Source organism: Squalius cephalus, assembly GCF_949319135.1.
Source record: "Squalius cephalus genome assembly, chromosome: 13".
NCBI classification, from domain to species: Eukaryota; Metazoa; Chordata; class Actinopteri; order Cypriniformes; family Leuciscidae; genus Squalius; species Squalius cephalus.
Window position 1 is genome coordinate 23,557,804 of NC_137134.1, and position 23,162 is coordinate 23,580,965.

Genomic DNA, 23,162 nt, shown 5'->3' on the forward strand with positions numbered 1-23,162 from the left:
ATGGTCCTGTAAAGCTGGCTTTGGTTCAGGTGTAATAGGTGACACATGAATGAAAGCATGAATGACATCCTGTTGGTCTGTTAGCATCTTTGTCTTCTCTTCTAGCTCAGTGGTTCTCAACTGGTTTTGCATGGGATGTTCACAAGCAAAGTTTTAGGTATGCAGTCGTAAAAAAAAATGCTGGTAAAATTTGAAATAAGCGTGAAACAGTTTTTCTTGTCAGGTCCAACATTGTATTGTATGGAAATGTTTTGGGCTGCCACTTTAAAGATCTTTGTCTTGGCTGTTTATATGCAAAATTTTAAGTGTGCATGTAATTGGGAGAAAAAATTGCTTGTGAAATTTTAAAAACGCATGCGTTTTTTTTAGTTTTTTTTTTTTTTATGTTGCTTGATAGGTCCGACAGTGTCTTGTAAGATACTGTTTTTGGCTACCGCTTGACATCCAATGAAAGATTTGCATTGGATGTTTACAAGCAAAATTTTAGGTGTGCATGCGATTTGTAAAATATTACTCTTGTAAATTTTAACAATGTATGCAATTTTACCTGTAAAATGTTACTCATAAGGGCCAACAGTGCGTTTTGATGATTTCGATTGCCGCTTGACTTGAATGTAGTATCTGGGTCCTGAAGCAAAACCAGTTGAGAACCACTAAGCTTACTTGTATAATTACTTGTAAAATTTGTAAAGTTTAATTGAGCATTGAAGTGTGTTGAAAATACCATAAACTGCATAGGTCCAAAATATGCGCAAGATTTGACAGAATTGGAATATTGTGCATAAATGACAACAGAACAAATAGTGGGCTAAATATTGTATTATTATTGGCCATATTACAAGAACATTTGCTGTAAAATACCATAAAGTTTGATTTGACATGACGGTTGACAATATGGCTTCCCCTGACTAAAGATTTTTTTAGTCAACTAGTAGTCGTACATTCACACCATTATAGGGGTGGGAGATATTGACAAAAATGAATATCTCGATATTTTTTTCCAATATCTCGATATCGATATTCAGACGATATTTTTGCCATCCTTCAAAGAAATGTATGCAAACTGGCAAAGAAGGTCCAGTTGGTCTTTTGACTTGCTGCATTTGACCTATTATTGTAGGCTATAGAAAAAACAATAAAGGAGCTAACTAAACAGAATCTGAGGTAGCCCCTACTTTTTCCACTTACAAAATAAAACAATAAAAAAAAAAATGGAACTAGGCACCTCTTGCAACAGTGATTATTAAATCAAACAATATTGTTGATGATGATAATTCAAAGTAAAAAAAAAAAAAATTTCAGAACACTATAATTCCATCCATTTTTTCCCCAAAACGCCTTTTTTTCCTCAAAACGCTATAAATCCATCCATTTTCTTCCAAAAATTGATGGTTTGTCTTTTTAAAAAAGTCTTTTGTCTTTTATTTTTCGTGTTTGCATTTATGAGGAAAAAACAATATCACGTGACAGTTCTCCATTATGGACGCGCACTCTGAAAGCGGCACTAAAAGACTTTCAAACTTTCACAGAGAACTCAAAACAGAAAGCACAAAGCCTTTCTTTAAAACGAATTTCGTTTTGTATTATTTGTATCTTAATTTTAATACATTTTTCATTCACCAATTTCCTGAATTTAATACATAAAAAGTAATATAGGCTAGCAATCACAACATAAGGTGCTTGAACTGTAGATATCATCATGAACCGAACCGAACCGTAGCCTACTCGCCTCACAGGCCTAAAAAATGTTAAATATATTTACAGAAAGCTGGTTCTAAACAAAACCATCCAAAACAAAATAAAATAAAACTATGTAGCCTAATAAATGTGCATTTCTCCGGTGCGTTCACTAGCCTATACTGCGAAGATCGCGAGTCAATAGTAGATCGTCAACTTCATCTTTGCAGCCGACACAGAAATTAATAAACAATTAAAATGTCTTATTGCAATATTTTACATATTCATAATCATTACTTTTGCTGGTTCTTTGAGGCAGCTTTTTAGGTTTATGGCGTTTTGGAAAAGAGCTCTTCACATACAAACACCGTTTCACCAAGGCACAGCGGCCCTTCAGCACATAAGAACAAAAAGAGAAAAGCACGGACTTACTAATTACGAAACTTTGATGTGGTTGAACAGGTGAAACAGTCACAAATTCCTCTGCAACTCAAACCTTCTCAATACGAGTTATGAAGGAAGAGAACAGCATTACAGTTTTCAGCGCGTCCTCCTCTGATTGCTGTGTTGTGACTGAAAAAGTGCGTGCGGGAGCACATGCGCAAAACGTAGGTTTGTAAAATGTCCTTTTGTAAAATGACATATGATAAAATAAAAATAATTAATATATAATTTTCCAAAACGGTTTTGCGCATGTGCTTCTGCGCGCACTATTTCGAATTTACGTATGAATGTGCGTTTTTGACGACACGGGACCATCGGAGGTTGCTTCCGGGAATAGTACTGCCCTACAGTATTAAAAATCACTACATATAATTGTTTAGAAGGTTATAGTGTGCGTTATTTGTTTTCTCTTTAACTTCTATCAGCTCTTTTCATGTTTGGGGGGTCGGATTGTACAAATTATGAAATATTCGATATCCCAATTTTGCATATCGTCCAGACAACAATTTGGATATTATCGTCTAAACGATATATCGCCCACCTCTACACCATTAGACGACTAATTGCACGTTTATATTAATTGAATTATTTAAATGCAAACTGTGGGGAAGAATATATCACCTATAGCCAAGCTTGCCGCAAAGCACCAGCAAAAATAATGATTACGAATGTGTCGGAAATAAAAAGCAAGGAGCCATTTTAGTTTTTTATTAATAAACTAGTGATTTGAGTCAGTGTTGGCTGCAAAGATGAAATTGACGAAATTTAGATAGAAATGCACCTTTCACACGGATTACAGTATACAGATTTCAAACTGGTTAGAGTATTTATTTTGGTTCGTTTAAAAGTAGACATTTCAAGCTTTCTATATTTCTCATGTCTGTGAGGCAAGTAGCCGATTATATACTCTTGAGTTTCGGTTCGTTTTTGTGACGCGCTCTCCAGTTATTGGAGATCGAGACGGCAGAAAGCGCATCCTGTTTGTTTTCTTTATTTTACAAAAGCACAACGTTTTATTGTGAGTTTACAAAAACAAAGTAGACCCTTTACAGTTTTGAATGGCGCATTACTCTATTATCTAGGCTATATGAGCAAAAACGACATAGTATTTTAAGTCGATTTCCGCTGTTATCAGGAAAATTGCAAGTGATCGCGCCGGCTAATACTTTAGCTTCCACAATCCGCACAAACACTTGGATATGCGTTAACGATCAGTCCCTCGTGACTTCGCCACTTCATGTGGACTTTTTTTTTTTCTGCGACTAACTGACGAAATAATATTTTGGTCGACCAAGCCTCTTCTCTTCGCCCTAGTTGACTATTACATCAGCAACAAAATATATGTAAATCGTTTTTTACTTATTTTTATAAATACAAGTATAAATTAAAATTCTTATTTGTTTAGCAATCTTAGCTCTGCACAATTGTTGCCTTTTATTTTATCTTTATTTTATGCTTTTATCAGCATCGTATTTTCCCTTGTTCACAGAAATTAATGTGAACGCTCTGTAGCTTATGATGCTTTAGTTATAGGTTATGATAACATAAGAGAGAAAGATGGAAATATTGGGTGGAAGGTGGTTTAGGGGGGCTGACCGAGAGAGTTTTTTTGGGGTGGGGGATAAACTCATTTTGTAACCCCACTGTCTGAGATCTACTGAGGTGTTGGTGGTCTGATCCCCACTCAGCGGAAAATTCTTAGTGTTTCGGTGTTTGTGGTATTCGATGACATCCGGGGAAACTTCTACAGAAGAGAAATGTTCCGCCACACACATGCTCTCACACACACATCACAGTTTAGCAAGTTATACAAAGAGATTATCCTTTCTGCATTGACACGCATGACAAATAAGGTTGTGCTGATGCAAGTATCAGATTTAACAGTTATTTTTAGGAGTGATTTTGTGTTTTTGAGATCTTACGATTGAAAATCTTTGCGGTTCTTCTACTTCAAATCTTTTCATATTTCAACAATGTCATCTTAACAGTAAGTGTGAGATTTTAAGAAACGGTGATGCTTTTGTTTCAAAAGTCTTTCTTTTAAAGGTACAATGTAAATTTAGTCGAACGTATGTCAAAGGAATGCTCAAATGCGTTTGTTTGCCAGTTCCTTTTCATGTAGGTTGTGTCATAGATTAATAACTGCAGTAAGTTGGGTGTGGAATTTGAATAGGCGGCTGTGACCGTGCTGAAAGGTCACATGTTTGCTCCTACAGGTCATGAACTCTGACCCCCTGTTGTTTACGCAGCTGCCTTTTAGTGTTATGGGAGCTTGTTTCGTACAGCGCGGACATGTGTAAAGAAACTTAGTTGCGTCTATTTTTAGAATCTCCTAAAAAAATGTAAAAATAAACTTTAGGCAACTGTAAATGATACAAATGCCATTTTAAAGGGCTTCAGGAGAAGATAATGCTTGGGGTATTTTAAAGATTTTTTTTTTTTCTTGTTTGTTTGTAGAAGTAGAAACCTTACAGATTATCATTAATTCACCCTCATGTTGTACCAAACCTGTATGACTTTCTTCTTATGTGAGACACAAAAGAAGATATTTTGAAAAATGTTTTTTTTTTTTCTTATAATGGAAGTCAATGGGGTGTTCTGTGGAAATTAAAAGGAGATTAAAATCTTCTTTTAATTTCCAAATGATATTCCTCAATATATCGTTGTCCTTCTCCGTGCGATACGAGAATCGATGCGTTAGCGCCAAATATCTATATTTTAATTAATAAATGAAGGTGCTCTAAATAGATTTCCCTTCTCCCAGTGTCGCTTCTTCATGGCTCCTCGAGGTGGCACTCAACACATGAATGAGGGAAACCTGATCATAAGTTAATTAGCCTAAGAAAAAGAGTTTTAAGTCCGTTTAAGTCTGAACGCACTTCGGCTTTTATACCATTAACATGTTGTAAATCGACATCTTTGACGCTCTTCACTGAGCGCTTCCTCAAATACACACGGGAGAGTTTTAAAGCAGGTGTTTGTCAGCAGATAAAGAGCATCAAAGATGTCTATTTACTATATGTAAATTTACTTAATGTATGTGAAGGTTTAGCTCAAAATATTTTTTTATAGCATGTTAAAATAGTCACTTTTTGAGAGTGAGCAAAAACGCGCAGTTTTTGTGTATCCCTTTAAATGCAAATGAGCTGCTGCTTCCGGCACAGAGGGCGGAGTTTCAAGAGCTCGTGTGTGTTAGCAGCTCGATTACCTCACACAGACACACGCTGAAAATTTAAAAAACTTTTAGCCTTTTATGTTCAAACAAAGATGGAGAGAGACTCAAGAAGAAGTGACAGCATGTAGAATGCAACAGCACAATTCTGAATGGTTAGTTGATGAATTTATGTAGCTGATGTGGAGTTAACTATCTTCTAGTCATTGATTAGCATTTTCTGTCATGATAATCTATAAACAGTGTTCCGGGGTGGGGTTTATGTAAATTTTAGGGTTAGTGATGTCTCTAACCCGGGAGGAAGCTCATGTAGTCCCTACCAGCTGTTTGTTGTAGTCCTTAAAAAGTGATTTCTGTAAAAGAAAATATCTCCCTTTGCTTTGAACTTTGAGCGTCGTAACTTTGCAGATGTTGTTTTTGCTCAAACAGTAATATCACACACTAACTAAAGTTAAAAAAGTGAAATCATAATCAACCACCCCTTTAAGGAAGCTGGTAAACACTGAGATGTTTCCAGGTTTAAATAAAAGAGGGTTTAGATAGGTTTAGATAAAACAAATCGATAAGCAGGTAAATGTGTCACTTTACACATAAAGAAAAGTTTAAGCTTTTAAAAAGTATAAGCATAAAATGTTTAATTTACTTAAAATGTTACATTTAATTGAAAAACTTTTTGTGCTGTTTTCTAACAGTTTATAATAAAGAGAGAAAACCTGCACTTGACCTTTTCACGGCCATTTTGTTTTAATAGTTAGATCGATATTGTGATGTATCATTATAGGATTGTCTAGCAATATATCGATTAGCGCAGAATTGCTGTATCCTGATATTATCGGTATCGTGAGCCATGTATCGTGTATCGTATCGTATCATGTGGTACCTTTTGATTCCTACAGATTGTTTCAAAGCAGCTTTACAGAGATAACAAGAAAATAATGCAACAAAGTTTGTTCCCAGAAGAAAATAGCTTCACAGTCCAGCTTAATTAAGTTCAGTGATGTTTCATTTTTGTTGTAAAAGTTATTAATTTAGTTCATTTATATATAGCCTGAGAAAACCGTGATGTCTTCGTCCAGCTCAGTTCAGTTCTCATATAATGGTGTCAATGCAGGCAGATCAATATTATTGTTGAATATTAAATGAAATCTTAAATTTAATGTCCCCAACTAAGCAAGCCAAAAGCCAATGGCAACAAAGGTGAAAAAAGGCCACAAAGACGAAACTGGGGGAAAGACACTAGATTGGGTGGTGTGGAGTTAGAAACCCAACAGTTGGTTACAAACTCTCTAGAGTTAGAGATTTTAGCCCTAGGAAACTCACTGTGAAGTCTTTGATTCTACTCGTCGCCCACCAAGTCTAGAGTATTTGGTTCTAGAGTCCAGAGTGGGCTGTCTAGAGTTAATTTCATCTCATATTCATTAATTTGAGTACATTTTAGTAATGCATCGAAACCAAAATTTTCGTTTTCGCTTAGTTCGAAACCATTTGGGTTTTTGGGTAATTGAACTCTTTATGAAGTTCTCTCAACAAGCCGCCTCTTCATATTTCAGCAGAAGAAAATGTCACGTATTGCTTCTCTAGAATTATTTTTGTATGTGCGTCCACACTGCTGATATATTTACTTGTTTTAGTTCATCTGTGTTTTGTGACCCAAATAGACGCTGACACAGTTAAAATGCTCATGTTAAATGTCACGTCAATACCTCAAACTATTTCGTCTGAAACCTAAAATTCACTTTTTTTGCTGTTTTGGACAAATATTTTGAGTTGCCGAAAATTCGGTCCATCGGTCCATTTAGTTGACGAGGAAGTTCTAAATAAACCAAATGTTCAAACATTATATAAAAACATGTATCAACATTTAATTTCAAGCATTTAGCAATTTTGTTAATTCTTTGTTCTTTATGTCTTTAATTATTTATTGTCCGTGTTTTAGTGCATTGTTACAGGAGTGCATTCGCAACCAGACTTGCACATTCTGACTTGTAACTTAATGTTCAAATGTTCGTTTGCGACATTTTGTACTCAAGCTAATTTTTTTATGTTAATGTGTATAAATCTTATTAATTATAGATGTATAAGATGTATGTTTGAGTTAATTAATCCACTATCAGTGTGCATTAGTTCATCAGTGTTCATTGTTAGCATTGAAAACATTGTTAGCATAGTTCATATTTTGCAGTATTGTTTTTTCTTGTCATATTTTTGTCAACACAATGTTTTAATATCTGCATTAATGTGCATTTTTCACTGTGTTCTCGTTATAATTGATTATATCATTGCCAATCAGAAACTTGGTTAGGTTTGAGAAACTGTGGCTGTAAAATGCTACGTCTCTTTTTGCTAGGTGTTGAAAGGAAGAAGAATTGGAAATTTTTTTTTTTTTTTTTTTTTTGCTATTGTAGAAATTCTTCTGTATTATTTGTGTCTCTTTTGAAAACCTATTTATATTAGAAAATACGGAGAAATTTCAAAGAGAAACTCTTCAGTTGGCTGATAGTCTTGGTCAAAATTGACCTTGTTAGCTTAAAGGAGAGCGTTTAGTATCACTGAAACCTTGAATGAAACAGTTTAATGTTATGAATTTCATCAGTTTCAGAAGATGAATAAGGTTAGCTCACAGGAAAAAAAAAAAGTAAATATATTAAGCAATTTCCTTTCATATGATGACTTATCTTCACAGCAACCCTGACCTGTGCTTCCTTTATGAGTTTCTTCACTTGACAAACCATTGTCTAGCCGTCGTGTTTTGATTTTTGCTTTCTCGTTTCTACTAGTAGAACCTGAAAGCTAAAATCTATAAAACTGCTCACTTTTTAGCTGTTTACAGGAACTTTTTAGGTGGAGCATGGAATGTTTGTGAATCATGTTTGCCGTAGGATCACATGCGCTAGTGTGTTTTTTACACTGCTTAATAACGTGTACTGTGGTGAATGCGGGTCAGCTGAGCTTGTTGGTGACCTTTAGCCTTGTGTGTTTTGCAGACGGAGTGGGGACCGTAATGACCGCACGCTTCCGGTTGCCTGCTGGCAGTACTTACGATGTGGGAGCGTTGGAGGAGGCCAGAGAGAGACAGCAAGCGCAGGTGGTGTGTAACGTTTTACTGCTGGACAACACAGTACAGACCTTCAGTGTCAATGTGAGTACACACATGTTTAACCTAAGCTACTAAATCAACCCTCAGGACTAGTTGTTTTCCTAAAAGAGGCCAAATTTTGATTTCATATTAAACTTAAGCATCCTTTGTGCTCCATACTTGACAATCATTTGGAACGAGCATGTTTTTTCTTTTGTAAGTGATCAGTTTAGTTTTTCATTTGGTGGATAACAAAACATATATTTACACTAAAGGTTACAGAGTGGATTTTTTTCTTGGACTTTGGCCAATAAGAAACCAACTGGCAGTAGCAACCAATCAGAATCCTCCAGCAAGACCGTAAAAGCCAATCAGAACACCTTAGCAGCTGCATAACAACGCCCTGGCAACCACTCAGAACACTCAAGGATCTTGGCAGCAGGCCAACACCACTCACATTTACTTCAGAAAATGAAAAATAAATAAATAAATCAAGATTAATTTAACAGTACTTAAATCCTAACTTACTAAGATTACAATAAATGTAAAAACTCCATTTTCTCCAGAGGGAAATTAGTTTTTAACTATTTTCTAAACCTTTAAAGACAGAGTTCCGACATTGGTAATCGGTGGTATATGCTTTTGTTGAAGCCATCGTTCTTCAAATCTTTTTTAAATCTTAATTCCTGTATGACAAAGTCTACATGCAGGGAACATCCTCTCCCATGAAGCACAACAAATGACATAATCAAGTCTGCCAAATTACTTAAATATTTGTACATATTTTACAGTAAATTAAGTGTTGTTTTAATAGATATAATCAACAACTTTTATATTTTTTCCATTTTCATTGTCATGCGCAATGCTTCATGGGATTGTAGTTCTTTCCCTCACCTAAAGCCGTTACACAGTCTTGTACCTTTTGTCCTTTTGTCAAACGTTCAAATTTTTTGCTTCAAATTTTGTAATGTTATGATGCACCTCGTATCTGGTTGGTTTGGTTGAATGGCTTATAACGCTTTAAAGAAGCCTTTTCTTTTAATCCTTATGGAAAAATGAATGACGGAAGACATAACTTTCGTCTTCCGTTTTAAGGATTTGTTGGGATGTTGAGAAGATCCAAAGATTCTTCCCCTGGAGACCTACAGAAACATCTCTAAGGGTTCAGAAGAACTCTAAAAGACCTAAAATAACCCTTTAAAACTGTTAAAAACCTCTAGAAATAAATCTAAAGATTTAAATGTTCTTTATAACCCTCTTCAAGATCTTAAATTATATTTGCAAAGAATAATTTGAGATCTTTGTTCCACAGAAAATCTCTGAGGCACACTTTTTCCCTTAAAGTAATAGTTTTGTCAAATTGTGTGTTGTTACAAACATGCATGATTCTTTCGTCTGTGGAACACAAATTAAGACTTTGCTGAAAGTCTAAGCTGCTCTTTTTCATATAACCAAAATAAACATTGACCAAAGTTGTCCATATGATTTGTGCACTATATTTCAAGTGCTCTAAAACATGTGCGAGGAACAGACTGAAATTTCAGTTGTTTTTCCTATTAAAAGTTTGAACAGCTTGAACATTTAGCAAAGTATCTTCATTTGTCTTCCACAGAGGAAAGAATCATACATGTTTGGAATGATGTGGAGGTTGTAAATGATGACAGGACCTTGACTTCTGAGTGAACTGTTCCTTAACTAACCGCGAGTACATGTTTTAGAGTTGTGTGGATAATGATCTTCTAGAGGTTGTAAGTTCAATCTCAGGTAGAGGTGACCCAGAAACCGCAAAGTTACTGATGTCTTTCAGTTTGGCTGTATCAGCATTTTACTCCTGAGCTGGAGCGCTGCCGTTATTGTGCAATAAATTGGTTTGGATGAAAAATGTCTGCTAAATGGCAGGTCGGTGAGAATCACCACAGGAGACCAGCCGTCTATGAGGTACAATAGAGGCTGACTGGAGTTATGCGATGTGGCGGCTCGGGTTGGTTTTCCGCGTGGAGCTCAGAGGGGCTGTTTCGGGCAGATGCTTCACATTCCTGGGTTCGACAGAAGCGTGTCCTGAGGCCATGGCTGTCATGATCATACATGCTGCACAGATCTGCTGGGCTGAAGGGTTAAACTAGCTTTGCAAACGTTTTGTCTATTAAAACTGCCTTGAATTCAAAGGATAATATTTCAAGTCTCATGTTTTCGTTTGGTAATAAAATAAATTGGTAATAAAACATGCTATTTTGACTATACTATATATAACTATTGCACTATATTTACTGTTTTATTGTGAAAATACTATATTTTTGTGGGAATTCCATTGAGAAAAAAAAAAAAAAAAAAAAAACGCTGCTTGTCCAGAAACATGGTATTTCCATGGTACCTAATGAACATGGTGTTTCCATGCCAGGTCCAAAATAAAAATGTAAAGTATTGAAGTCATTGTATTATCAAAAATACAGCATTTTTTAGACATTGCTTTTTTTTTTTTTTTTTTCAAGATTTTGTTTTTGTTTCTTTTTGTGTTTTGTTTGGTTTGGTGTGTGTTTTGGTTTGGTGTTTGTTGTGTTTTTGTTTGTTGAATTTTGATTTAGTTTTTGTTTAATGTTTTTGTTTTGTTTTTTTGTTTTGTGTTCTGGTTTGGTGTTTTGTTTGGTTTTGTTTTATTTTGTGTTTTGGTTTGATTTGTGTTTTGATTTGATTTTGTGGTTTGTTTTGTTTTGCTTTATTTTGTGTTTGGTTTGATCTGTGTTTTGATTTGTTTTTGTGGTTTGGATTATTGTTTGTTTTTTGTGATTTGTTTTTTGTTTTGTTTTTGTTTAGTTTCTCTGTTTAGTTTAGTGTTTTTGTGGGGGTTTTGGTTTGTTTTTGAGTATGGTTCTTTTATTTTTATATTACAGTGCAGAACTGATATGAATGCACACTTTTTGTCTCTTGTAGAAGCAAGATCAGGGGCGGATCTTGTTGGACGTAGTGTATAAACACTTGGAGCTAACTGAGCAAGACTACTTCGGCCTTCAACTAGCAGACGACTCTTGTGACAGCCAGGTAGGCGCTCACTTGTCACTCAGCCGTCATCATCGGCAGTAGATCACCCATAAACCCTTGTTCATTCAACCAGCACATCATGTTGCGCAAAAGCGTAAAAAAAATCTGAAAAATGCATATTTTTTGCATATCAATGATATGAAAGATGCAAAAATATTTTCCCATGTACCTTGTTCATTTTCAGTCTATTATTTATAGCAAATACGAAGCAGTTCAGTAGTTATTTTGGTTTCTAGACAAAGTGTCTGCATAAACAGGAAAGTTGAATCTCAGGTCACACATTAAAATGCTGCTCTCAGTTTCTGCTCCTAGTAAAACGAGGTGAATGTTTAATTCATTGCGTTTCATGTTGTAGATTTTTTATTTTTTTATTTTTTTTTATTTTTTTTTATCGACAAGCAATTTTGGTGTCTTTCACATTGCTGAGTTTGTGTGATTGTCATGAAAATGTTGTGCTATGAGTAAAAAGGGGCCTAAATTTCATACACGCTGTTTTATATTGTTTATGACTGTGTGTTTCAGAGGTGGCTGGACCCAAACAAATTTGTTAGAAAACAGCTCAAAAGTAGGTATTTTTTTACATTTTTAAATTGTTTTTATATGTATGATGTATCTGAGTAAAATGTTATTTTTGTAATTATTTTTCATTTTCAGGGCCATCCCCACATAATCTGAGGTTCAGGGTGAAGTTTTTCGTGAGTGACCCTGGTAAATTACAGGAAGAGTACACAAGGTACAGTTTTAAAAAAAAAATTACACTCCTACGCATATGAAAAGTAAAAATAAGACTTAAATCATATAAATTAAATCTGTGTATATCATAAAAAATAACACATTTTCTCTCTCTGGAAGCTCATTATGTATTTATCAGTGATTTTGTTTGTGATTTTTGTATTTATTTTTTTATCATAGATATTTGTACTTTTTGCAACTGAAGCAGGATATTCTGAGCGGCAGGTAAGGACACACGTTCTACATGTAAAATGCATAAATTTCCCTCTCAAAGCCAATCTCATGTAACAGTTTTCATTTGTTTCTTTGCTAGGCTTCCTTGCCCACAAAACACTGCAGTTCTTTTGGCTTCTTATGCAGTTCAGGGTAAGTATTACAGATTATTTATGCATTAACAATTAGTGGTCCTATGGGTTTTTCAGTGCCAATATCTATAAAGCATGGTAGCAGCCATTTACCTAATTTTAAATTTAATTTTGACATATTTTGAAATGCCTTCTGACATTTTGGCAAATAAATTTTGGCAAATAAATAAATAATTTTGTTTCTGTATTTTGTATCTTTGTTTCGTGGTTTTGTGCGAAGTATATCACTTGCCATTCATCATTACTTAAACATCAATTTTAATGACGCAAATTTGAGGAAATGATGGCAGACTCTCTGACCTGTGGTTTTGTTTGGCTGGTGATATAACCGTCCGCACAGGATGCACAAAGGCTGTACGGTTTGCCAAATAGTTCATGATCTGCCTTTTGTCTCCTTCCTGTCCTTGTCTGACCCATTTCCAGTAATAAAGCTGAAAAATGTGGCCGATTTATTTCATGATTAACAATATTTAGTTGTAGCCAGTCATGTTACACTCAGCACAGTTGCTGTTTTACTTATAGCTTCACATTTTATTATTTTATCGTATGGAAATCGCACAAGTTTGCTGTTTTTTAATAGTTTATATAGTTTAATATATTCATTTTCATTTCATTTTCATTTTTTTAAGGGTAAATGTTTTTTTTGTGTGTGTTTTTTTGTATTTACAACATTGGATATTAGTGCTATTTTTCATATAGATTTGTCCTATTTTTCATTGTGCTGACTTAACTTTAATAATTAATAGTATTAATAATTTAATAGCTGCTAAATGAACATCAGACATACTTTAATGCTTCAAATTTGAGTTAAATGTACTTGCAACTTTAGTTTTAGTGTTGTTTTTGTCGAGAATTTTATAAAATTGTTTATTGCTTCAAATTATAATGTTGAGATAAATATACTTGCAAATTTAGTTTTAGTGTGGGGGGGGTTTGTCGATTATTTTTTTTTAATATTATTATTGTTCATTTTATTAGGTTATTGCCCACATATATTTTTGAAAAAATTATTTATCTGACCTTATCAGTATCAGCCATTTTTTGATGTTGTTTAGGAATAAAAGTAAATGGTGTAAATTCTTGTTGACTTTAAGGGGTCTCCAGTAGCTTCTATGAGGAAACTGGAAGCCTGGCTCTATGAAAGGGTGAAAGACACATTGTGCCTCACATTGACATACATACACACATGGTTTCTTGGCCTGTTTTGTGTTTCAGCTGAGTTGGGGGACTACAGTCACTCCGAACATTTGTCTGGGTACCTCTCTGAGTACAGCTTCATTCCCAACCCTCCGCAGGACTTTGAGAAAGAGGTCGCCAAACTTCACCAAGAGCACAAGTAAGACATTTCCATGAAATCCTCCAGTGTGTTAAAGATTCTTATATTTAACTGAGTGTCAGTGGAGACGGAGGAACAAAGGGTCACAGCTGAACACACACACACACACACAGGCAGATTTGTGGAACAAGGCGGTTCATTGTTTGTGGATCTCTGAGATTGAGTCTCTCTTCTCTCTCTCTCTCGTAGTGGACTCACACCAGCTCAGTCCGAGTTTAACTACTTGAATGCTGCGCGGACGCTGGAGCTCTACGGCGTGGAATTGCACTATGCTCGGGTGAGTGACCGGCCCATCTTACCCCACTGGCTACCCATCTTGTTTCATATGGTACTGCAAACAAACACTAGAGGCTTGAATGATATCCGGTGCCACTTAAAACAGGGCATGGACCCTTGTTTTAGGTTTTTTTTTTTTTTTTTTTTTTGTGCGTTTTGTCTAGTTTAGTTTTTTGTGTTGTGCAATTTTGCCCACTAATTTTAATATATATTTTGTTTGTCTGTCATTCATTCTGTCATCAGTTTGTTTTATTGGTCGTTCTGTTGTTTATTAGGTCATTCTATATATTGTAGTATTGCACCGAAATGTTTTCTGTAACAAAAAGCGAAAGTTTTCATTTAGCCGGAAATCGAAACGGAAAATAAAGTTTATTTACTAATCAATTAATCAAACAAATTTTATTTAATCAACACTAAAGTAAAACTTGTATATAAACATTTTTCTTTTTACTTTAATTGGTTGTTGAAATATAAACATTCAAACAGTGGCTGTTATAACTTGTTTTCATGACAGATTTATTCAAACATTAAATAATTAAGACAACATGTTAAGAAAAAACGTAATCTAGTGCATATTTTTTGCAGCACAGTTTCAGTCAATGATTTTGGCCAAAACAAAAAAAATATTTTTGGTTGTCGAAATTGTTGCATCACTAATAATATTGTTCTATGCATCATTTGTTCTGTCAATATTATTGTTCTGTCATTCATTTGATCTGTTGTTCGTTTTAACTATTCTATCCATCTGTCATTATTGGCTGATAGCGAAATGGTCGCCAATATATTGAGCATCCCTTCTTAAGCAAACCAAAAGTCTAAGCACTCTTTAAAACAAAATGGTTTTGATGTTGCCGTGGAAACTGCATCCTTATGGTTTCCTACTCTTCATGATTTCAGGACCACTGTAACGCAGAGATATACATGGGAGTTTTGTCTGCCGGCATCTCCGTCTATAAAGACAGGGTACGAGTCAACCACTTTCCATGGTAAGGGTCGTTTTAGCTGTAAATTTCTTTAGAATTGGGAATTTCATTGAAATAAACGCATTTGAAAGCTTGTGGATACAAATTCTCATTTGAAACATCTTTTATGTCCCCTCTCTTTCTCTTGTGTTTCAGGTTGAAAATTGTAAAAATATCTTTTAAATCTAAACAGTTTTTTATACAACTAAGAAAAGAACTGGTATGTATTTGTTTAGACGTATTGTTTTGCATTTAATCGAAATCTGTCTTTACCTTAGATTACTTACAAATTGTAGTCTGTTACTGATTACAAATTACATGATGAAAATTATAGTAACAGTAAGTTACATTACACATTTTAGGTAATCAGACTACTTTTAGATTACTTTTAGATTACTTTTGACCTACTTCATTTATCACATTTATTTGAATAGGATAATCTTGTACAATAATGATATAAAAATACAAATAGATAGAAATTCTATTCTTTGCATCAACAACATGAATTGCATTGAACATATATCAGTCCCTCCAGTTTTTCGCGATTCCGCGATCGCTGAATACAACGCAAAATCAACAAAATGTCGCATTTTTTTTGCGATCCTGCATAATTCCTAATTTAACCGCAAAATTATCACAAAAATTAAAAAGACCTCACAAAACATTAAATTATAATCACCCAACTGAAATATCTCTTAGAAAGATGTTTCCTTTTTTTATGGCTATGTAGCTGAATCAGCCGATATCCGAAGTCCGAACCGTTTTCATTGGGCAGTATAGGCTACGGCAAACTTATTAACGCGTTTAACATGATTGAATGACATCACAAAAAGTATGATATGCTTCATGGTACTAAAAAGAATTATTAAAAGCGCAGTAAACCGCGAAAGAGAACTAATTTCAGCCAGTCGCGTGACAGTCTGTCTCTGACTGAGTGACTGCCTGACTGCAGTGTGTGTGTGTGACTGACTGACTGACTGACTGCGTGTCACCGCTTGTCAGTGTTAGAGTATTGAATTCTCTTTAGCGCTTGAACAAATACACACAGCTACAATTACTTCAAAATATTCATCTTGGTGAGTATTTACGTAAAACGATCATTAGTAGGCTAATAACTGATTGGGACGTTTGTCATTACTGTAGTAGCCTAGGTCTTAAAGTGACAGTAACCTAATTTACCTGCTGTTGTCAGTGAGTGTTGTTAATGTTAATCAAGCAACAACAATACAGCACAATAAAAAAAAAAGTAAATTATCCACTGATTATGCATTTGATTATGAATTACTGAATTTGATTTAAACACAGTTCTACAGTATAAATAACTACACCTGCTGTTACTATTTACATAGGTCAGGTAGAAAAATTGCCCATAGGTTGTTTTAAAAGTTAATTTGAAGAGAATTTGATTAGACCAAAATAAACAAGCTTTATGCATTTTGTTTGTGATTTGTGTCATGTATGACTATTGTGCATCTGACATAATACAATATGGTAAATGTGATGTCCTAATTATAAAATATAAAAATCGCAAATTTTTTCACAAATTTCTGGAAATTACCACCACAAAATCAGTCATTTTGATCGCAAAAATCACATAAAAAAATCGTGAAATCCTGGAGGGACTGATATATAAGCGAAATTATGTTATAAAAAAAAACTGTATTCTGATTATGAGTATTATAAATGTAGTATAATCTGATTACAAGTAAAATGTAATATAATCTGATTACAAGTACTTGCATGTAATGTTTGGAATCTGATTATGTAATGCATATTATATAATCAGTTACTACCCAGCTCTGGCTGTAGTGGTGAAATTGGAATTGAATTGCGAAGCTTTATTGGTTTTGGTATTAACCACTGAAATTGTTACATACTAAAATGGATTATTTGCAAAATACAGTGAGCTCACCAAACCTCCTTTCTCGTCTTCCTCTTTTTGTTTCACAGACTGAGAACAGAGAGTCTTTATTGGGTTTCAACATGATGAACTACAGAGCTTGTAAGAACTTATGGAAGGCCTGCGTGGAGCATCACACGTTCTTCAGACTGGAGCGACCCGTTCCTCCTGAGAGGAACCTCTTTCTGCAGTACTTCACCCTCGGATCCAAGTTCCGCTACTGGTGAGAATCTTAGAAGAGTTTCTTTATTAGGGTGTAGTGGATGTAGGAGCACGCAATGACATTTGAAAAAAATAATTTATGCAAAAAATCTGAAAAAATAAAAAAATTCTTAAATCAAGATAGATTTACTTAAAGGTCCCGTATTATGCCCCTTTTCACAAGATGTAAAATAAGTCTCTGATGTCCCCAGAGTGTGTATGTGAAGTTTCAGCTCAAAATACCCAACAGATCATTTTTTACAGCATGTTTAAATTGTCATTTTTTGGGGCACAGAAAAACGCGCTGTTTTAGTGTGTGCCCTTTAAATGCAAATAAGCTGCTGCTGGACGGCCCAGGGGGCGGAGCTTCATGAGCTCGCGCTCAGTCTGTCAGGACAATTTCATCTCACGGAATGATGATAATATCAGAAACTCTCAGTAACGGCGTTCATTTCGAGTCGGACAATAATGCCTACAGAGTCAGAGTGCTGTATAGAGATGAAACAGGTATGGTTTAGTAGTTTAATTACGGTTATTATAACGTATTTGTCATCTGCTTGTAGGCTATGTATCCATTATTTATTAATAGCCTACAAGTCTGCTGTCTGAATGATGATCAAACATGTACTGATGAGTTTAATAAAGTTTATTGTACATCACACAAAAGATGAAGCGTCAGTTTTACTTCAGAAAATCACCGTAAGAGCTGAGTAAACACAGTAAGTTATAAGAAGTGCGCAAGTAGCCAGTAGAGTTGAGGGAGCATTCCTGTGGGCAGAGGTTAGTCAAAAAACGGTTCTAGTGACATCACTAAAGAAGGAAGTAGAGGGATGTAGTCCAAACGAGCCGTTCACTGTAGTCGACTTCTGTTAAATAAAATATCTCGCTTGGCATTGAACTTTGAGCTTTATAATTTTACAGATATTATTTATGCTCTAACAGCAACATTACACACTAACTAAAGTTTGAAACATGGGATCACGAAGAACGGGACCTTTAAAAAGCAAAATAACTTAAAATATGAAGTCTTGTTTTCTGAAAAAAATCATCCAAAATAAGTGAGTTAATGCTTAAAATAAGAAAAAAATCTGTCTAAAATTAATTTAATTCAAATGTAAAACAAGATTAGTTTTCTGACCCCATTTTTTTTCTTGATTCAAGCAGAAAACAAGTCTTAATATCTTACTTCAAATAGCATCTCAAGTTAATGTATCTTGATTTAATAATGTTTATACTGGAAAACAAGACAAAAATGCTGAGGAAGAATATAATTTTTTGCCGTGTAGATGTTCCACCTGAAGATTTCATGCTGGAAAACCAATGACAGATTATTTTGCTGTTCTTTTCTCCTTGTCTTGTGACTTGCAAGTATGGGAACGTGCAAATCGGCTCCTTTGATCTGAATTAATTCTGAGTTGGTTCAAAACTCTGATTCCGCTAATAGTTATCTATCACTTTTTTCCCTCATAAATGTCCAGTTTTACACATTTTAAAAATAAAAAAGTGCTTTATATTGTAGTTTATCTGTTTGTTTTTTTAACTAGGTACGTATAAATAAATATATAATGCATAGCAAAATGTCATACTGAATTTAATCGAAAAGCTAAAAAAGGTATATTTTGGTTGTGAGTTGTGGTCATTTTGTCATCTGTTGTACGGCTGTCTCTCCTGATTCTTGCACAAATGGAGTTTTGAGAGTCGGCAGTGACACTATGTTCTGGCTTTTTTGCAGTGGTAGGACAGAGGCGCAGTCTGTACAGTACGGAAAGGAACGAGGCATCAAGAACAGAGTTTTTGCACGGTAACACTTTTTTTTTTTTAATAACCAATGAGGGGGTGGGGCGACACTATGCAAGTAATATGCATTATGTAAGTAGAGTTTTTGAAAATGAAATGTTATGCGGTAGTAATACCCAACCATTGTCTTTGTTTGTTAACAGCAGTGTTATTTTAGGAAAATTGATATCCTATTAGTTTTTATTAATTTTGAATTAGTTTTCATTTTAATATTTTCCATTTTAATTGTAAATTTAATAAAAGTTTTAATCATTTGTTGTTTGTCAAGTGTTATTATTTTTTAAATGTCTATTATTTTATTCATTTTTATTTAAGTTTTAGTTTTTTAGTATCAAGTATCAAGAAAAGTTGCCTTGGCAACTCACTGAATTTTTTTATTTTTTATTTCAAGTAACAAAAAATGGTTTGGTTTTAGGTTAAGTTAATTCTAATAACCCTGGTTCACGACACTGCAGATTTTGTTTATATCAGCTATATTTCTTAGTAGGCGTGCGTATATACGGTAATACGTTCTCGTTATCGTAGGCACTTCAGAATACCGTGAATAATTATTTGTTATGAATTATTATATATAACATTAATATATAGGTAACGACTCTATTAGTTAACATTAGTTAATTCATTAGATGACATAAATTGACTTTACACAATACTTCTAAGCATATATTAATCTTAGTTAATGTTAATTTCAGCATTTAATAACACATTATTCAAATCAAAAGTTGTAACTATTATTAAATGGATCTAAGCAAACACAAACTAAAAATAAGTTTTATTTCTTTAACTAACATTAACAAAGAATAATAACTTTGGTAACAAATGTAGCGATTGCTCATTGTTAATGTTAGTTAATGCATTAACTAATGAGACCTTATTGTAAGTGTTACCTATTGTTACTTATAATTCTTTTGCACTTTAATCTGTTTGAAAATAATACATTTTTTTTGTGTATAACTTTATTGCATTTACATGTTCAGAGTTCTTTTTGTTATAAGAAAAAAAGTTATTTAACCTGTTATAGTATGACAACACTTTTTTGCAACTTATTTCAATATCGTGATCAAACCATACACCGTGATAAAAGCTTCAGCAATTATCGCAACATGAAAATTTGATGCCATCACGTCTGTTTGATAGTATGTGCCGATTTGTCTGTGTTTGGGTGTGTTGCATCCCACCCATTTTGATCCCTGTGGTGTTAAAGTGTCAGTGTGTGTTTGTCGAAGTGTGGTCAGATGTTCTCAGAATGACACCCAAACACAGGAAGTGTAAGCAGGGCTGTGAAGCACACGACTGTGAAGGGCGTGCGCATGTCATGCACATGTTTGTGAAAACACACTCAGACATTTGTTTCGAGAGCAGCGTTTATTCGAAGATGCTGAGGCTGAAAATCAAACTACGGTTTATGTTTCATCATACTTCAAGGAGGTATTTCTTTTTGTCAACACCGACCTGTTCTCGGTGAAGTATACGATAATCGTGCTTTTGAAGAACGGCTCAATCTAAAGATTACCAGATATTTGTGGTTTCTAGAAGAAGCTTGTGTACGAACATCGTAACATAAAAGCAGTTGTTTGTTAACTACTGGTTAGTTTGGTGTATTGTTTGCCACATATTTTTTCTGGTATTTTTGTTGGGGGAAAAAAACATTTGTAAAATGTGTCAAATGTTCCATGTTGGTTTATGTAGTAATATTACGTAGTATTTCTTAAGTGTACAAAATCTAAGTAACTTTTGAGGAAAAAAGTTTCAGGGCACTTTGAAAATGCTCAAGGCATTTAGTAGTAGCATGTGTGAACTAGGCAAAGGGAAACAGGGTTTGTTGTAAACCTAATGTTTGTTTAGTGCTACTACAGTTGTTTAGTATGGTTACTTAAGGAGTAACGTGAGTTTACAGAAAATAACATTTTCGATGTTTCATTGGAAAAAGTGAAAAAAAAGTTTGTTTGTAGTTTTTAGAAGTAACAGGAAAGAGTGTTTGTAAACTAGTGTTGGTGTTGCTTGTAACCTTTTTCTGATGTATTATAATGTGTGATGTGCAGTGTTGGTTTACGTAATTCTATGAAATATCGCAAAATTGTGAAAAATCTACTTTTGAGGTATGTTACAAGGCACTTTGTTAGAAAACGTTCATGGTTTTCAGGAGTAATGAACATCATAACAGGAAACACATTCAAATAGTTTGTTTTTGTACTTTGTACAAAGCTTTTGTTTAAAAAAAACACTTTAGAATGTATCGAACTTGTTGCTTTACATACTGCAAATAACGTTGACATTTTTTTTCGCAACGTTACTAAAATGTACAATAACAAATTATTTTTGAATGTATACAAACCAAAGGTAACTGGAAATAACGTTTGTTTGTAAACTACTGTTTCACTTGCAAAAAATAGTAACAATTCTAACAGTTACATAATGTATGTTTTATATATATATATATATATATATATAGATAGATAGATAGATAGATAGATAGATAGATAGATAGTGAGAGAGAGAGATAGTGATAGATAGATAGATAGTGAGAGAGAGAGATAGTGAGAGAGAGAGATAGTGAGAGAGAGCAATAGTGAGATAGATAGTGAGATAGATAGTGAGATAGATAGCGAGATAGATAGATATGCATGTATTTATGTGTGTGTGTCAAATTTGCCATGTTGGTTCACTTAAATGCGAAGTAATGGTGGTCCTAATATTTTCAAAAGCAAACAATTCTGATTTTGTTTAACATTGGAAATTGAATTCTACAATATTTCTTGTGGTTCTGTTTAATAGAGCATGTTGTTTTTTCGATTCACAAAAGATCATTTATAATGCATTTCCAGGTCACCAAGCAAGCCTCTGGTCAGGAGACTGATGAGCGGTTTGGACTGGGAGACCGTCAGCAGGAATTCCCTCTCGGACGACCGACTCGAGACTCAGAGTCTGCCGAACCGTTCTCCGCCGGACTCGCCCGATCAGTGAGTTCCCACAAGAACAAACTTCCCTACATATGCAGGTTCATTCACTTCCACAGTTTAAGTTTTTAATTTGTTTCTTTCCTCAGCAGTAACTCCGTGTTTACCACAGAGGGCGCGCGGGTCAGGCCGTCCTCCATCGGTCACCTAGTCGATCACGTGATCGATGACTCGCCATGCCAGACGTTCACCAATCACAAGTCTGCATCCTCCACGCAGGCCAACAGCATCAGCCTGGACTCGACACCGTGAGTTTCGAACTTTTTGTCTTAAGCACGCCAGAGCATCCAAGTCATAAAACAATATAAATTAAATCTTCATCTTACAGTAAAATTTGTAACTTTTAAAAGTTTGTTCTAGTAACAACTTTAGAGTGGATTCATTTCTTTATTTGTTTAAATTTCTGATTTAATATAAATGGCAAATTTTATCCACAGTATTTTTTAACAGCATGTTCTTCTTGTACAATGTGCAAAACTGGTAGTAGAAAATGTAATGTACACTATACAATTTGTGCAAAAAAGTTTTGGTCGATATTTTTGTTAATTTTTGATGGTTTTCGCAATTTTTTTGGGCCTAACATTTTGTAAATCATTTAGAAAAACATGTTTACTCAAGCTATTGCATTCAATTTAATACGCAAATTTATAGTTTACACGTAATGCTGAAATAAGAGATAGCCTACATTAGGGCTGCACGATTAATCGTAATTAACATGGAAATCGCGCTTAACCGATTTGGATTATTGCGATTATGAAATCTCAAAGGCTGCGATTTATGTTTTAATGCGCAGCTTGTCAGTGAAGCACGGCTCTGTGATCAGTAGTAAACGCTGCTCCATCTGAAATCACTGAGTTTGAGTCGCTTATAACGTGCGTTTGAAAAAGCAACACGCGTCAAACATCTTTCCAAACATGCGAAGCATTTATGAACCTCTTGTCCAACAAAAGACAACATTTAATAAATCAATCAAAGCATTTTAATCTTCTGTTTATTCAGCTACAGTGAATGACGTGCGTCGTCTACTTCTACTACTTGGCGTGTCTGCGCGAGAGCGCCCTCTGGCTTTCAGATGGAGTAGCATTTACTACTGATCACAGAGCCGTGCTTCACTGACAAGCTGCGCATAAAATAATCGCAGCCTTTGCCAAATGGCGTGCGGTTTCATTCCGATTAATCATGCAGCCCTAATTTGGAGATTAAGTTTGAAATTATTACAATTTAAAAATAT

General features: G+C 34.5%; 1 protein-coding gene across 3 annotated transcripts in view; it reads left to right on the forward strand.

Annotated features, from left to right (window-relative positions):
- The window catches only part of ptpn4b (protein tyrosine phosphatase non-receptor type 4b), a 36,469-nt gene that overhangs the window by 1,211 nt on the left and 12,096 nt on the right, over positions 1–23,162 (forward strand). For 2 of the 3 annotated variants that reach the window (XM_079891296.1, XM_079891295.1), the window contains 14 exons: positions 8,278–8,432; positions 11,298–11,405; positions 11,928–11,970; positions 12,060–12,138; positions 12,318–12,362; positions 12,451–12,503; positions 13,718–13,838; positions 14,028–14,115; positions 15,012–15,100; positions 15,233–15,296; positions 17,027–17,199; positions 18,910–18,978; positions 21,800–21,934; positions 22,021–22,179. In XM_079891296.1, coding sequence (XP_079747422.1) covers positions 8,295–8,432; positions 11,298–11,405; positions 11,928–11,970; positions 12,060–12,138; positions 12,318–12,362; positions 12,451–12,503; positions 13,718–13,838; positions 14,028–14,115; positions 15,012–15,100; positions 15,233–15,296; positions 17,027–17,199; positions 18,910–18,978; positions 21,800–21,934; positions 22,021–22,179 — 1,364 coding nt within the window. In that variant the 5' untranslated portion in view covers positions 8,278–8,294. The remainder of the gene's footprint in view (positions 1–8,277; positions 8,433–11,297; positions 11,406–11,927; positions 11,971–12,059; positions 12,139–12,317; positions 12,363–12,450; positions 12,504–13,717; positions 13,839–14,027; positions 14,116–15,011; positions 15,101–15,232; positions 15,297–17,026; positions 17,200–18,909; positions 18,979–21,799; positions 21,935–22,020; positions 22,180–23,162) is intronic. The other variant, XM_079891297.1, reaches the window with a different exon arrangement.